At 42.3% G+C, this 17,454-nt stretch overlaps 1 protein-coding gene across 4 annotated transcripts in view; it reads right to left on the minus strand.

Annotated features, from left to right (window-relative positions):
• LOC134617671 (nuclear receptor coactivator 2-like) overlaps positions 1–17,454 on the minus strand; it is a 59,090-nt gene that overhangs the window by 2,549 nt on the left and 39,087 nt on the right. For 2 of the 4 annotated variants that reach the window (XM_063463013.1, XM_063463014.1), the window contains 15 exons: positions 15,943–16,046; positions 14,766–14,943; positions 14,286–14,468; positions 13,100–13,201; positions 12,524–12,664; positions 11,759–11,906; positions 7,991–9,209; positions 4,468–4,702; positions 4,101–4,322; positions 3,776–3,961; positions 3,584–3,689; positions 3,333–3,501; positions 2,921–3,241; positions 1,020–1,097; positions 484–907 (listed from right to left, as the gene is read on the minus strand). In XM_063463013.1, the coding sequence (XP_063319083.1) occupies positions 484–907; positions 1,020–1,097; positions 2,921–3,241; positions 3,333–3,501; positions 3,584–3,689; positions 3,776–3,961; positions 4,101–4,322; positions 4,468–4,702; positions 7,991–9,209; positions 11,759–11,906; positions 12,524–12,664; positions 13,100–13,201; positions 14,286–14,468; positions 14,766–14,943; positions 15,943–16,046 (3,816 nt within the window). The remainder of the gene's footprint in view (positions 1–483; positions 908–1,019; positions 1,098–2,920; positions 3,242–3,332; positions 3,502–3,583; positions 3,690–3,775; positions 3,962–4,100; positions 4,323–4,467; positions 4,703–7,990; positions 9,210–11,758; positions 11,907–12,523; positions 12,665–13,099; positions 13,202–14,285; positions 14,469–14,765; positions 14,944–15,942; positions 16,047–17,454) is intronic. The other 2 variants (XM_063463015.1, XM_063463016.1) reach the window with 2 other exon arrangements.

Consider the following 17,454-nt stretch of genomic DNA (forward strand, 5'->3'; position numbering starts at 1 on the left):
AACTGAAAGACCAACCAGAAATGGAAAGAAAAAAGGCCCAAACTCACCAACAGCTGGATTGTTAATAAATTAAATTCACACAAAATATTCAGAATGTCGTATTGTCCTCACTTCAGAAGATCTTTTTTGTTAAATGAAATGCATTTACTTCAGTTCTGACAGCACTGACAGAACTTTTACAAGCCACCCCACCCCTTGTGATTGGTTTACAACAGTTACAATAAAACAATCACAGAAAAAAAAACTACTTCCTTGTTCTTTTAAGTAATAATAAGAAAATAATTTTGCTTCTGTGTTGATTAGCACAGAAAAAACAGACAGCAGAAGGAAAAAAAAACTAATCATGCAGCCTTCACCAACACCCAGTCATGAAAAAAAAAAAAAAGGACCGCCACCACAAAAAAAAGTAAAAAAACTACTGCACATCTTCCATGAAGCACACACAGACCACTGAGATGCTGCTGCTGTGCTCTCATCATATACCTGCACTGCTGAAGTGGAAGGGACTGTGGTGTGATGGCGGACTCATTACACCTCTGTATTGCCCTCCCACATTTCCCATCATGCCCTGACTAGCCAGATGATGGCTGGGGGAGTGAGGGGAGGAGAAGGGGCTGGAGGAGCTTGGATGAGGAGGAGAGGGCAGGCCTGTACCGTAGCTGGAGGCCGAGTAGGGGAACTGCTGCGGGTTGCCCTGCGGGAGCCGTGGGTTGGTACCACCCATGGGCATTGGCGTAGGAGCAGCGCCCCCAGTGGGCATATTGGGTGGCATGTTGATGGCCTGAGTGCGCATCATCATGGCACGCTGCTGCTGCATGTGCTGCTGCTGCTGTTGTTGGCGTTGGCGTAGGTGGTTGGTGAGGTACTCGCGCTGCCGCTGGGCCATCATCTCAGAGTTGAGGGTTCCCTGCAGGAGGAGATGCACATTTAGGCAAGGAGCAAAAAGGGGAAATGATTTGTGCTGATAATATTTAACATGTGTTTACAAGAGAATAAAGTGTTCATGCAGGCAAACTGACCTGGTTTGGTACATTAGACCGTAGAGGTAGATTCATGTTGGAGACTCCACCCATCTGGTTCACCATTGGCTGTCGGTTCTAGAGAGAAGGCAGAGCAGCCCAGAATTAAAAAAAAATATGATATTGCAATTTTGCCCTTAATAAATGCCTTAAAATACATTCAATGCATATGATTAATTGATGTGCACAAGTACTGAAGCACTGATCTGGGTGTTTGTAAGAGTTTTGCAGTTTCGCATTCACCTGCAACCCATTTAAAGAAAAAAAAAAACAATTAAAATCACATTTTTGATTCAGATGGGTTTTGAAAAAAAGTTTTCTTCTATAAATAAACTTCACTGTTTCTCTGCTGGCACAATAAATGTAAAGCTGGAAGTGTAAAAGTCGTGCCACACATCTGAACAAACTGCTAATTGCTGCTAATTTTAGTGACGTTTAAGGGACAAAGCGTTTTGCCTTGACTCTCCACCAGGTGGCAGCCTGGACCAAAACACCAACTGTGTCTTTGTTGGCGTAGACAAATTTTAAGGCAAAACAAAAACTGAAAATCTAGATAAGCACAACATTTATGTAGTAATACAAACACACTAAAGAAAATAAAAGTTTTTCACATAGAGAAATTAGACAACAACAGCTTTTCAAAGAGAAATCCTAACGTGTTACCAGCTAATAGTATAAGGTATGTGTATGAATTTGTCTGTGCATATTTTGCCATTTCAGCTGTCAACTGTCTAAGCAACAAAAAAATGCTGATTAAGCTAGAAAGCTGGAAAACATTTGTGCTTTTCTAGCTGCTGCAGTTCAAACTCAGTGAACCCTGTTGGCTCAGAGGCATCTTTTGTAATCAGATTTTTCTTTTTCCAAAATGGTAATGAGGTTTCATGCTTGAATGAAACATTAATGCCTGGTTTGCCAGGATTCATGACTGAATCATATGAAACAGTTTGTAGTTACAGAAAGGAAAAGATTTGTATCTGTGATCGTACTCAGGTGACATTAAGGGATGGACATGACTATAAATATATGTAACTGACTGTCTGCAAAGCAACTGATGTCCTTTTAAATCCGGTGACTGCTGGGGTCAACAACAACCGCCCCAACGGTAACCTTTTGCTCCCTCACTGTACTGAATTTCCATAAAAGCGTTGCTTTACAAGACAAACTTTACTTGAAATTTTTATTTGCTCCAACCACCAGTTGCATGCAGCAATAAGTGCTGGCTTTTTTAAGCAACAAAGAGAATCAGAAAGAAAAAGGAACCAAATGGAGGAACTTGTTATATTAGCCAGGTCACATCTTTGAATTTAATCTAATCTTCATGCTGAGTAACTAATTATAATTGTCCTTATATCCATTTCTGTCAGAACAACTGGATTGATATTTCATCTGCAGTACTTTATCTTTAGTAGTATGGCTCTGTTCTGGGACCTCACTGCCCTTTGACATGGGATGGCAAGACTAAGGCAAGAACAGCAGCAATACCCCCCCACCAGAACTGAGCAAGCACCAGTGAGAACAGGCATAATATCGACTATGTCAGAAATAGCATGAAAAGGATGAAGCTGGGTTGCAAAGTGGTTTGCAGAGGCAGAAGAAACTGTATGCAGGATGACACAGCTTAGAAAGGACACCCTAAGAAGGATGTGCTTTCTAAGAAAGGATCAGCACCGCCAGCTCCACTCTGCCCACCTGCCAAAACTAATGCCATGTTCAGCTTTTTGTTAAGCACTATTAGCTACAAGTAACGCCTACACAACCTGTAACTGCTCTGTCATCAAGCATTGAGCACAACCAACACTGTAATACAGTATTGCAACAGCAATGTTATATTGTGTACAGTAAAACGTCTGGAAATCTGGAAAAAATAAAAGAGTGAAAATCAAATATTTGGCACCACCTACCAGCTGAGCCTGGAGTCTGTGCTGCAGCTGAAGCCTTAGGTTATTGGGCTGTGGGGGCATCATAGGATTAGGCCCCCCTGGTCGTATGCCAGCCTGCCTCGGCCCTGCAACTCCAGGCATTCTCATCATTGGGGGATAACATGTGTGCGGCATTCTCTGAGCCCCCATGTGGCTTCCCATAGATTGGCCGTGATAACCACTATCAGGAGGCATGCCACCATAACTTGCCTGACCTGCATAGTGTTGACTGTAGAGAGGAGGCTTCATGCCAGCTGCTGGGTCCGAGGAGCCCAGGTACTGGTCCTGGTCTGGCAGATGACCCTGTAGAGTGGTGAAAAGTGCTTCACAAGTTATTTACCAAAACTCCAAAACAGGTTATATGTTTAGGATAGAGTGGCTTAAAGGAGCTCACCTGTCCTGCCAATGTGGGGATTCCCAGCATTTTGTCAATCTCCTCTAGACCCTCGTAGTCCTTTAGCACCGAACACAACTGGTTCAGTAGAGCGCCTTCATCTGGCTGGCCCTCAGACCCTGTGCCACAACACCCCATGCCATCCTCCTGGGGGACACTGTATGGTGGCCTGGAAGGTAAGTTGGCATTATTATCACACTAGATTCAGTGCTTCATTTTCTGCTTATGATGACTCTTCTCTTATGCCATACCTGCTTGGATTTCCATAATGATCCATCATCATTCGGTCTGGCCAAGGAGCAGTCTGATTAGGTGGAGCCTGCTGCTGAGGGTAAGGAGGCGTTGCCATGTCCATCTCTGCAGGGGAAAAATACACAGAATATCAGAAACAGCGTAGAATTCAAGGAGAGAAGAGTTTCTGTTATTTGCCCATTTTCTCTTACCGTTGCTCATCATCTGCATATTAACCATGGCTCTGGATCCAGATGGAACACTGCCTCTTGCAGGGAGTGAAGCATTCATGTTGGGAACCATACGACCAGGTCCAACTCCCTGGCCCATTACTGGGCCTGCAGAGCCCCCCATGGGCCTCTGGGGACTCCACCCTTGCTGCATGGAGCCACGCATTCCTGTTATGGGGAAAAGATTCATTCAAAGGTTATTTAGTATTATATATGTATTTGTATATATGTGTATATATGTATTTGACATACATATTTGCTATATAGCCAGAAATACACCTCAAAGTTATATCTTGTTCTGCCTCACCTGTGTTAGTCATTGCAGCTTGGTTAGCCATGCCCGCGTGGGGTCCCATCATGCCTTGTTGCTGCTGCTGTTGCATTAAGTGGTATGGGCTACTGTTCCTGTGCTGAGGAGGGAAAGGCCTGTTGGTGTGAGGGGAGGGGCCCATGCTGCTGTCAAGAGACATGCTCCTTATTGGAGGACCACCTTGAACCGGATGGCTGGGCCTGGGACCATTAAAGCCTGCTAGGAGGAAAAACAGTATTTTTTATTCCCCATACAGTACTGTACATATTTAGAGACAATCTGAAGATTTTCTCAATATTTAGCAAGTTCAAGATGTTGGAATGGTGTAATTCAGTCAAACACAAACACTGTGTTGCAGACGTACTTGCGGGGCCGATGGGAGGGAAGGGTCTGTGCTGGTTGGGCGGGCTGCCGCTGTCTTTCATCTGCAGAATGTCAGAGATGATGGTCTGTTTGTCGACAGAGGAGGCAGGTGGCACAGAAGAGGAGGAGGATGACGAGGGATCAGCACCCCTGGTCGGTGGTTGACTAGGGAACAGCGGCTGCTGCTCCTGGCCACCACTTTGCAGGTTATCCAACAGGTCCTCCAGCTCATTGGTCTGAGACCAGCCACAGGGAAAAACAGGATTAATAAATAGATTATTTATAGGATAAAATGACATAAAACACATTTTACATCACATGACAGTAGCACCAGTGTGCCACATTGCTGCATTACATCCAAACATACATTGTAACATTATTTTCAGTGAAGGGCTCTTGACATTTAGGGAACTGAATAATGAAAAAATGCATGCTTTCATGTGACAACATGCAGAAATAGGGTTCGAAAGTAGATGTAACATCATGTGGTTTCATGTCTTTTTTCCATATGCTGTGGTAATCCTGGCATGCCACTAAAACTGGTTCATAATTCAAACAACGTATGTCACTATACGGTTGCCTCTGGCCATTTGGTTGATGAATAGAGGAGGAGCTAAAAATAAACTGCTGGTGCTAATGAGGTCATGTGTGATGTACAGTAAGTCGCAATCACAGCTCTGTTTAACACCAAGAGAACACACACACGGATACAGAGTGAAAGGTGAAAACAGAATGGCCACACACCAAAGGAAACACTAGTAAAAAAGAAAAAAATGTGTAAATGAAAAAATATATTTATTTTTATTATTTCAGAAGTTCAGCTGTTCATAACATTGTAATAAGACCCTGCTTTATAACTCTCGTGGTCTTGCTAGCTGTTAGCATGGTGCTCATATGTAATATAGCACAGAAACTGTAGTAGATACACAACTGCTAATAGGTGTGCCTCTATTCTCCGAAAGACTGAACTTCAGTCATTTTCCATTGGCCACTTCCTGTAGCTTACTTTTACTATAAATGCACCTGCCTTGTCAATAAGCAACAATCTGAACTGAATACAGATTTACTAACTAACCAATAACAGCAGGAAAGAGCGTTACGACACTGAAACCAATGATGTGTTTGGGTTTAGCAATTTTTAACCACTTGAAGGAAACCACATACATAATATTAATGTGGGCAAATGATTACATGTTGATGCTAAAAACTGCGGGTGTCTGCTATTAGCCTAAACTTTAAGCAGTCGGTGTTACAGTACGTCTGCCATGAGATCAAGCCTTAATTTCCATTGGTCAACAGACCCAGCTCCTGACTCACTAGCTATACTTCATTGGACGAGTTTTGGTAGCTGCTAATCACCACACGTCGGCAACACCCCACCTTATGAGCTGTTTTGGAGATGCTCTAGTCTTACACATCTAATATGAAAAATCTACTGAAGTTATAGTTTATTTTAGCATACATCTAATTAACCTGGATCCACTAGGCATAAGGAAACAGGAGGTGAACTGTGAGGAGGATTTCTCTGTAGTCTCTCAGATCTTTACACTTGATAAATTCAAAAACCAACTGCTCACTTTCTTCCTGGTACATCACACCCCTGAACAGGTGTCAATATAATAACCAAACTCCATATCAATATCCATGTCAGTGGTTTTATGGTTGATCAGTTTACATATCCCTGATAAGTCATAAAGTGTGTCTATAAAAGGAGGATGTGCTTCCCCAGTGCCAGTTAAACCTGGAGTCATTCTAATAGCCAGAAGAGGACAAGTCCTGTTTACAAAAACAAACATTTCCTTAATGAGGTCAGCCATTGTGGTGTCAACAGCTATTTCTAAATACTCAGTGGAGCAAGTTAACTTAGTCAGTTATCATCAAATGTATGGCAAAATACACAACACGTAGTGTAAGATTTAGGGCGTGGCCATTTTGTGATTGCTAAGGTGTACAGTATTCCTAATGTTTTTCAGTTAGTTCCACCATCTGCTCATAACATGTAGTTTAAAAACAGATTACAGTGACAATGAGGCTCATCTCAAAGCTTAAAAATGGAGTCCCCAAATTTGTGGGTGACATCACTGTGTCCATCTTTTCAATACAGTCTAAGTGATGAACCACAGAATTGTTAAAGCATGTTTAAACAAACTGTCAAGTTCAGTTCAGGTCTAGTGACACATGCTCACCAGAGATGGATAGACTTTGACCATTGTTTCAAGGTCCACTGACAGATGTTCATCCACTGAGACAAAGTTTTCATATGTAATATTTATTCTGATGATGCCTATTTGGTTCCTGGAATAAACGTTTAAAAAATGTTCATGGGATTTAACATTATTTTAAAAAAATTCAACCCTCCAAATCTAACAAATCTATAAAGTTGTCTATTAACTGGTGGCAGACATCATGGTTTATTCTTCTAGGATGCTGTGATGTGCACACATATGGATATTTTTAAACATTCAGGCACACCACACATGCAGCCGTGCACACTTATACAAATGCACGCAAACACACCTACATGTGTGCTGATCCATAGCAACACAACTCCTCTGCTGTTCCTGCAAGATATGCCTCAAACACAGTAAGTAAACTTTCCCAGCGAAACTTCAACTCTGCACACACACACACACAGACACCACACAGGAGACCTGTGCAGTGTTTTTGAAACCTCATTCCCATACAGTATTGGTTTCCCTTGTTCTTCGCTCACACACACTGACTCACACATATGCCTAAGCCTTTAAACAGTACTCCTCTGCTTTCTTTGCTAGGGCATCTTGTGTTTCTGGGAGCGTGGGGGGCAGTGTGCCATTGGCTGTCTAAAGAGGAACTCAACACGGATCTGACAGAACAAACGAGCATCACCGACCACGTTTCTTACTTTTAGGTGTTCATGTAAACCTTAAGCAATTACAAAGATTTGTTAACAAGACAGTTTTCCCAAGAAATCTATTAAAACAGATGTACCATTATGTGTTGCTTAGACAATGATGCATCTCAGTGCTTATTTTGAGGGATTCAGTGCTCCCTGTGTAGTTAGTAAAAACTCCTAATACTGAGGCTTCTGATTGTGTAGCATCTGTAACAATGACTATGACTTAAAAGTGCTGTTTTCTTAGGCTGATACTTGAAAGTATTTTTAAATTGACTAAGGTAAAAGGTAAAAAAGATCGATACTGGATTGTCTTTCTGCCTGTTTGGAGGGAGCAAGAATTAATCAGCAATGTGCTCGTTGTAAATGAGAAACAGCCGATGACTTTGATATTACATGTAGTAAAGACATCACATTGTAGCAGGAAGCTACGACAACTACTACTGAAACGTGAAAGCTGTAATATTTAAGGCTATTTTATGTAACAAAGGAACTGAAAATACATGGAAATAATTGAGCTTCACCACCTGAAACCTAAAAAAAAGCATTTAAAAACTAAACAGAACTGAACCGAGCACACAAGGCAAACAAAAAACAAGCTGACGCTACCAAACCAGTAGTTAATAAATCTGCCTGAGAAATTACTGACCTGTGGCTCCATGTTAAAGCCTGTTTCTGCTTTCTCAGTCTTAACGCTGGAGAGCTTCAGTCCTTCACCAGGTTCTATCTTGATGGCTTTATCCAGGATGCTGTTATCATCCCTGTCCAGGAGATAGCGAAGCAATGCATTGTCCTTCTTTTTGGGGCTCCCTGGCTCCTGTTTTGTGCAGAGTTCACCCAGAGCGGTCATGCTGTCCCCGGAGGCTGACTCTGGACCAATGGGATCTTTTCCGGTTGCCTCAGCTGTTAGTTTGGCCAACTCCACGGGCGAGGTGCTGTTTTGCAGCAACCTGTGAAGAATTTTATGTTTCTCCTTTAAAGAGGTGGAGTGGTTGTTATGTCCCACCCCACCTACACCACCAAGCTGGTCCTTACAAATCTGGTCATCTCCAAAAGCACCCGTTGGTGAGCAGGGATCAGAGGGCTCCAACTTGGTGGTGAGCAGCTGGAGCAGCTTGGTATGGCCTTTGGTGTTCAGAAGTTGGTTTGGCGCATCACTAAGGTCACCCAGGCTCTCCCGGTCACCATCTCTTCCCTCCCCCTGATCACCTTCCTGGTTCTGGGATGTCAAAAGGTCTTGCTCCTGAAAAGTTCCAAACAGGTCAACCTCTAAGCTTATATTGTTCTTGGCTTTTTGGCTACCGGGGTTGGAGCTGTGAAGAGGGCTCTGAAGGCCGACTGGTTTTCTGTCAGGGGACTCTGGGTGCTGTCCTTCACTGAGTCCCTGGGAAATCCTGTGGCCCTGGCTGAGAGCCTGCAGTGCGCTAAGAGAGTTAAACCCTTGGTTGGTTCCTGTGCTGCTGCACACAGGGGCTGGCGATCGGAGGCTGGCTGCAGGAGAGAAAGACCCAGGGGGGTGCTGGGGGAGATGCGGACTACTACAGCTGCTGCTGCTAGCTGGCATGCTGGGGCTCTGGCGATGACGAGGAGACAACATGGCACCTTGGGCCCCTGAGGTGATACTGGGGCTTCCCAAGGCTGAAGGGCTGCCCAGCTTTTGTGCATGGCTATTTCCCTGAGGCGTAGGCGCTCGCCCTGACATAGCTCCATAACCACGTCCAAGGTTGCCGGAGGCTGTGGCAGCGTAGTGTGTGTTGCTGGTGACACTGGCGTCAGGGGAAGGAGAGGACACACTCATACTGGTTGGAGTCATTGGTTTGGCCATAGCCTGACTGGCAGATGTGTCTGCAGTCATGCTGCCGTTTTCCCTGGATGAAAAAGAAGACAGTCAAGAATGAGACCTATTCAGTTATGTGCTGTCAGTATGTAGATATGCAGACTCAGTGTGTATGCTGAGCTGATAAAGCTTGACAAAACATAAGGGATAAAACCTACAAGCCACACGTCACACAGTTATACATAAAAGAGATGAAAATAAAGATTTCACGTGAAGCAGGCTCTATTATAATGATATAAACGTCCAAATAAAATTCTATTATACCACCTACGGTTATTGTGTGCAATCCATCATCCCTGGGAGATTCCACTGACCAACACTTTCTAGTGACCAATGTCTTTTGAATTTTGCACAATGTGTTTGCATTCAAATATAGACCCCTTCCTTCCTGCTGCATGTATTTTTCTTTTTGTAGTGTCTTCTTGGGGAGAATTGTTTCTCGAATGGCTGAAAAGGAAGTTGGTGTGTTGGTGCCTTAGTATCCTGTACCTTGCCCTTTTTCATGTTAAACATTTGCCTGGTGAAGACGTAGTAGAGTTGATATGCTTTTTCTTGACTCACACTCAAATACAGCTTTTGCAGATCAAAAAAAATTATATTATTATATCTTCAAAGATGCCCATTCAATCACATCTTATCCAGTTAGATTTGTCAGTGGTGATGGTATAAACAGAAAGGCAACGAACTTTGATTCTGAGTTTCAGAGCCTACAGACTGAGGCATCAGTCTTTTAGTCCAAAGTACAAAGTACAAAACATTCTGGAATAAGTGAAAACGATGTCACATGTAAGGATTAAGTAGAGTACACCATAAAGTAAAACAACCAGAATAGGTCTGCGAGTATACACAAGTGAGAAAACATCATAGTAACAAGGGACAGAGGGAGTAACTGTAACAGAGGGAGACTTTCAAACATGAATCAGCTTCAGCTCCACCAAACACACAAAGCTCTCATTGTGCTGAATTCTAGTGCAATAATTTTCAATGTGAAACTTGTGGAAGTAAAAAGGGCAAGTTCTCGCCATTGATCCACAAACACTCTGGGTAACAGTCCTGGCATTGTTTTCTGACCACTGTCCAAACCCAGACTTTGAGCATTCATATCAGCACTTGGATGTTGGTAGAGTCGCAATCCTTCCCTGTGGAGGGAAGGAGGAATGAGGGCACTGTGGACTGGACTGGCTGGTAGTTCTCGTGTGAGTTTTGGCTTTAACATACGATAACAACTCTGTATAAGAGACTCACTGTTTACAATGCAAACTACAGAACCAAATGAGGAAGAAAATGACCAAAATTGTTAGGGAATGTGAAAAAACACAAAAGTACATCTTTTTCTTTAACTAAAATAAGTATGTCACTTTTTCTGAATGGATGAAGGCAATTTGGGGAAAGAATTTGATTTGAATAAGGAAGAGAGAAACTTGGCACTTGGATGGTGTTAAGTGGCAGCTGCAAGGGTGATCAGAAGATTCATAAACAAGAAATCATATGACTTAACTCCTCAAATCTAAAGGTTTTCTCTGACTGGAGGACAGATATGAAGCTTAATCTGGAAAGACTCTCCCATTCTTGATTTTAGCATTTTGGGTGTCACCATCAGACCTTTTTGGACAAAAAGGTGGAATATCAGCAAGTCTGGTTGCTGGCGTTAGTATCTGTCCATTACCACGCACAGATACAGATGTTAAGTAACACATTAATGAAATACAAGAATTCCACTCACCAAAAGAAGAAATGACATACTTGGACAGGACTTTTTAATCTTTAAACCAGCAGAGAGCCAAGCTAACTGCTTTAAAATCCTTCGAAGGGCACTTTTGAGGCCCCAGCAGGCCCGTTGTTGTTTGCTGTGTGAGTATACTGTGTTGCTCTCTTCCCTGTCTTAGGTAACGCCTATCTCTCTGCGGAGCCAGTGAGCAGCACTCAGCAATCAGGCCTGGGAGTACTTAAGCTGGGGAAGATGAGCTTTTCAGGGCAGAGTGCCTTTGTCTCTGCAGCATTTGAGTGGTGTGCACAATGCACAGGCACAAACAGAGCAGGTCAAACAAGAGGTCTGGTTCAGAGATTTAATTTGCGGAGATGGAGCCACATGCTTAATGATACAAATTTTAAACCTACAATTTAAACAGGTGATTTATTTTTTAAAAGGTCATGCTCCTATATTTGTTATGAAAGAGGAAATTAGCTATAGAGACCAAAAGTAATTTATGTACCAGATGTACCAAACAAGTATATTTCTGCTGTAAATTAGGCTTTTTAAGTAGTCATTTGAACAACTGTTCAGGTCTTATGTGTGTGACATAATTGTCACTTGTTCTGACCATATGTTTTTACATTTGGTTGTAGTTATACATTTACTACAACTTGTCAATGTTTTTTTGTTGGAATTAGAACAAGATAACCCTTAGCGCTAAACCTTACATTGATTGTCTTAAATCTAAAAGAAATATTTCAGAGCAAGAAACTCAAAATCTTTTGTGTGAAAAATGCAACATATCTTCGTTTCAGCAAGTTATTGAAACATAAAGGGCACTGGGTCTCGTTTAGTGAAGACAAAGGAAAAGAAAGAGTGAGTGGTACCTCTGCAGGATATGGAAGGACATGTATAGCTGTGGTTCATTTGTTCCTGGAGATCGGACCAGTTTGCTCTTAGTGTGTGCTGAGACGATGGTGCCGTCAGCCAGGGAGAATCGGTAAAGAGGGCTGAGCGCATGGCCGTTTCTCAACACTGGAAGGGAACCAACAAAAAAAAATCAGGTTTCATCATTATATGAACGATAAATACTGAGTAAAACTGGTAAAGGGAATTAATTTCTGGTAGCAGAGGTAACAAAAAAAATACAGAAAAGCGTAGCTGTTGTGGAGTGGCGGTGCAGTGGTTAGTAGCGTTACCAAAAAAAGTCCTGGGTTCATATCCAGACTGGGGCCTTTTTGTGTTGTTATTTGTGTGTCTGAAGACGTGCATGGGTCAGGCTATTTGGCGATTCCAAATTGTAGGTGTGAGTGTTAATGGTTGTCTATCTGTATGTTTAGTCCTGTGACTAATCCTGCTGGCATAGTTTAAAGCACCACTGCAACCCAAAATTAGATAAGTACAAATGGACCAATAGTTATCATTTTTGGATATTTATGATAATAAAATGTATCTTTGGCAGAAAATGTTATTTCCTAAGATTTAAACACAGACAACACAAACTTTCTATTAAGTAAAATGAACACGTCCTGGCTTAAAATGACTCATTTATGAACTATGAAGACCATTTTCCGTTGCTTATCCCCACTTACAACCTGGAGCTGTATAAGTGGAAGGAAGCAGATGGATGAATGTAAAGAAAACTGTTTTACCCTCTTGATGGTGCTTTTTGGCGAAGGACATGTCCCCTTCATTCTGCAGGTGGAACCTCTGAATGCACCGTCGAACCAGGTCCTCCCAGCCTGGCTTCATGGATGCCCGCAGCTGACTAGTATCCAGTGACGTGATCTTACCTGAATTGGTAAAATATGACATTGATATTTGCATATTACTAGTAATGTTTTAGAATATGCATCAAAATACATATAGACCCAAAGATGGAACCGCAGCATCTGTGGCAGTGGAAGCGGTCTTAACAGATTTCACAGATGCAGCCAAAAGATTCTGTCTGCTCTTATTTTCTTCCAACAGAAATTATTTCATCATATGCTACCTAAAATTTGCTTTTAGAAGCTATCAAAATTTTTGGTGGTGGTCTGATTCCACACCAGCACAGCAATGGTGAAAGCCAGGTATAAATAATGTCTTTGAGTAGGACAGTAGCATCATTTCCAGGCTGACTTGAAGCTGTTTCAGATACTAACAACATATTCTTATTGTATTTTATGCTGGCAAGCTACCACAGATCATACAGCATACTAACTCAGGACCTAGCCCTGCGGATGTACCTTGAAGATCCTGGCGTGTGGTGAAGTTCTCATACGTGGGCATCACAGGTCTCTCTTTGACAGGGGCTCTTCTTGCCACACAGATGAGACATGACTGGAAATCTGCAAAATTGAAAAGTAAACAGGTTACATTATAGAATAAGTCCTGCTTCTAATGCAACAGGGACTGCGAATGAAAGGCTCTTATAGCTTTAGTAACCTTCGATAGTGAAGCACCTCAAAATATAATGTAGTCAATACAGCGTCGGTGAATGTGTGAAAAACTGAATGTTATAAACATCTAAAAACTGGAATGTGTTAAACTGTACAGGTGTATGTAATAGTGTGACTCCCAGGTGTATCTTCATCCCCTCGGCTGGGGCATCATACCTCCTACCCACATCATTCTACCAGCCTAGATCGAATACTAAAGCAGCTTCAGCTTTACTCTCAGCCGTTTTGTTAACCCTGTCTGTTCCACAACCTTAACATCAAACACACCCACAGCTTCACCTCAGCACTGAAATCAAACAGGACAACTGTGACCTCACCCCCGACATCGATGTCAGCACTACTCTCAGTCAGAGTCAATCTACACATCAACCTAAATCTCAGTCTCAACCTGCAGCCTTCACTCCGTCCACCAGATATCCTCCTCTTGACGTGGAAGACACTGGCACAATATCTGGTTGTCAGACATCTAAAATTAGATTGGCAGACAGATTCTTTTCCCTAATGTGCATGTGTGTGTGATTAGATTAGATGGGAAGATGACAAAGTGCCACACACTAATTAGTCTCTTCCAGTGGATGGGAGGGAAAATAGAGAGAAGTGATGATGGAAGGAGGACAGGACACAAGAGACTGGGAGACCCAGGATGGTAAGAGTGATGGGAAAGTGACAGAAAGTCAAGACACAGACTGGGTGGTGGAGAAAAAAAAGGAAATAACAGTGTAAAAGATGTGCACACAAGTGAAAGGGCCAAAGTCAAATCTACTACATGGTGAGAAATAACAAAAAACGGGACCAAATCAGCAGAGACAGAAGAAGACATAAAGACGGGGACTGCAAATAGCGAGGAATAAAGGCATGACAGAGCGAAAATGGAAAATGAGCGGGTGAATCTGAGAAAATAAAAGAAGAAAAATAAAAGGACAGAAAAGAGTGACAAAAAACACAAGTATACTGGCATAAGTAGAGACAATACCTTCCCCCTCTTCTCTGATTGACTTGGGTTCAGAGACAGCAAAACACTGCATGGTCTCATACTTCTGCTGCGCCGCCTCCTGCTGATCCGAGGCCAGCCGGGCTTCACCGTCAGCATGAGGGTTGATCAACATGCGACAGTTAAAGGTGTGGCTGTTCCTGTTGGACGAATCGCGATGATTGACTGAGAGACAAGGAGGGATGCCAAAACAAAGAGGAGACATCGTGAGCATGTTAAATTTCCAACATAAACACTGCAGCACCAAACAAATTCGATATAAAATAAAAAAGCTAGAAGAAAAGCTCATTTCACAAAGCAGGAAATGCTCCCAACAGTAAGCTACTAGCCACAACCCATTACAAAACATGAAAAATGACCTAAACCAATCACTTTTTCTGCTTTCTATCAACATGGCAGAGTTGTAAGATAAAAAGAAAGTGAAGATTCTCTCAGAGCTGCCAAAGTCTATAACTTTCTCACCCAGGCTCTTGGGCAGGAGGTTCTTGATGAACTCGGTGTGATCTCCAACATGCAGCACGCTGTAGACGCTGGTGTTCATCAGCTCCTCCTGCTGGTAGCGCAAATACTGGCTGACATTCTCCGACACAAACACTATGTTGCCTTCCATGTTGACAACAAAGAAGAAGCCGTCCAGGGCCTGAAGGTGGATGTGAAGACAGGATGAAAGAGAGAAAATAGAGAGCCAACAGAAAACATGAAGGGGAAGAAAGGGAAAATGAGAAGAAGACAAGTTGGGAGAGACTAACGTTACAACTCAGTTAAAGTTTAGATGGATATCTACTAAAAATAAATGCTAATATTCTCAAATACCGAGCATGATTTGAGGCACCGCAGCACATCCCAGTGACCGCCGTGTGATATTCTGTGTATTTTTTCTTTCATTTTCCACCTTAATGTACAGACTGTGATTTTTTTTCCTTTAGCACACCCATGTTTACACAAAGGTACCCTGACACTGGTGCAGAATAGAATCAAATAGAATATAATGGAAAAAAGATGTTGCTTGGATTCTGTTTATCTTACAGACTCCAGGCCGACACCTCGGTGCGTGTTGCTGCTGGTGAACGCTATATATAGCCTGTCTGTATGTGTGGTCAGGCTCCGCCCCTCCTTTTCTAATCTGGCTTTTCACAAAGGTATTTATACCTCACTGGGTCCCATGTTGTACGTTGTCACATACCCGTGCATACACACACTCACACTCAAGTAGGCTGGATGACTGCATTAGAGTTTGTCACAGAAACTCTTATCACTCTGTGTCGCTGCAGGAAGATGCTCTAAATTGGTTTATGAAGGCAACATACATGAAATATTTGCAGCCATAATGAGGTCAGATCTCCTTTTTTAGCATTTGCATTTTTGCCCTATTTCAACTGCTGTGACGATAGCATCAGAAACCAGTGAGAAGCTCTCATAATCATTGTCACAGTACATAAATTTATGAAGCACTAGATTAGTGAATTGAAACTATTCAGTTGTCCTCAGTTTTGGCAGCAGCAGCAAAAGCAGTAACCCTTTTTGGTTTTACCATCGTGCCTACAAATAGTTTGTTTTGATTATTACTGATATGACTGTCATGGCTGTCATTTTTCCCCCAACACATGTATTGTAGCCACAAACTGTTGGTTGAACTCACCTCCAGCATCATGGGCCCAAGAGTGTCTTTATCAATAACACCTTGGCCTGTGGACGAGACGTCTGCTTGCTGCACCTCCTCTGCATCGGCCACCGGAGCCTTTTCTGTAACAGACATGACAAAATTTCATCTCTGAGTCAAGAAAGGCCTTCTTGTTCGATGGTTTCAACGCAGGGCTGTAACGACTTGAGATTTGCACTCCTCGATGTTACTGTGGGCACAAAATCTGTAGAAAATCATAGTTATCTTCAGTATACACTTACTGTGACACACCTAATCAATATTAAAAGTATTGATAAGGTAATAACAATAATAAAAAAGACCCTACATTCCTTTACCATCCAACAGGGAACAGATCAAGAAAAAACTGCACGACACACTTTAAGTTATTTAATGAAGGCATGACTCATTGATGATGGAGCATGTCAGCAGCATCAAAAGGAAAGCTTGTTTCCAATGAACCAGCTCACTGTACGTGTATTAGAGAAATATGCTCATTTTCTTGGAAAACCATCTTGTCAGACTGAAGCTTTCACTGTAGCTCTCCCTCTTAGTGGGTATTTTATTTTCACAGAAAACACTGACAGTATTGTTTTTGTGATGATGAAGCCTTCAGGCAAACACACACCCACTCAGAGACTGTGTTTTTTTATGTACACCAAGACCTTTCACACATTACATTCTTTAGCTAGTCCTTACTCTAACCTTGTGCTTATATAAACTCTAAACCAGAGTCTTCCAGCAGCACGATCGTGTGTAGGTTTCAGTGGTGGCGATGTCGCGGGCAGCAGGTATCACTACTCTAATGCCTTCTACATTTTACACTTTCATAGCCATACTAGAGGCCAGTCTCCACTCTCCTCCCTGGTTGTACCACTGGACTGTTAAGCCTCCCATGGCCCCATTAGACCACATAGCTGACATTCCTGTTGTGGGACCGGAGCTGTACAGAGTCATCAGCCTTAAACCCTGTCACAGAGAGCCTGGGGTGGCTCTGCAGTGCAGGTTGGAGGGTATTACAATAACACTCAGCATTTTTTTTAATCAATAAATATGTTACACTCCAGTTGACACGATCAATTTATGCACTCAGGTTTGGACCCCAAACCCCCAATTTGCATGAAGAAGCAAAAGAGTTATTCTGCATACCACTGCCTATAAATTAAGCTTACATAATCAAAATAACTTTCAAGCTAAACATCACAGCAAAAACACTCAATACTAGCAGTCAAACTTGCATATTAACAGCTGCGTACTATACATAATACAGTTTGCAGTATTGATGAATGCACAGCTCATTAAATCTAAACAGCTTTATTCAAGCCAACACCTTAAGCAGCAGTTTGAATATTGAGACAACTTCAGCTAAACAAAGCAGGGTGGGGAAAAAATCCATCTCCCATCAAGTGGGTGAGATTCCATTTTTCTAAATGAATATAAAATGTCTAATATATGGTTATATACGTTTTACATTAAACAAAGCAGGCTGCAAAAATGTGTCAGAATAGACAT

Source organism: Pelmatolapia mariae, linkage group LG18 (genome assembly GCF_036321145.2).
Source record: "Pelmatolapia mariae isolate MD_Pm_ZW linkage group LG18, Pm_UMD_F_2, whole genome shotgun sequence".
NCBI lineage: Eukaryota > Metazoa > Chordata > Actinopteri > Cichliformes > Cichlidae > Pelmatolapia > Pelmatolapia mariae.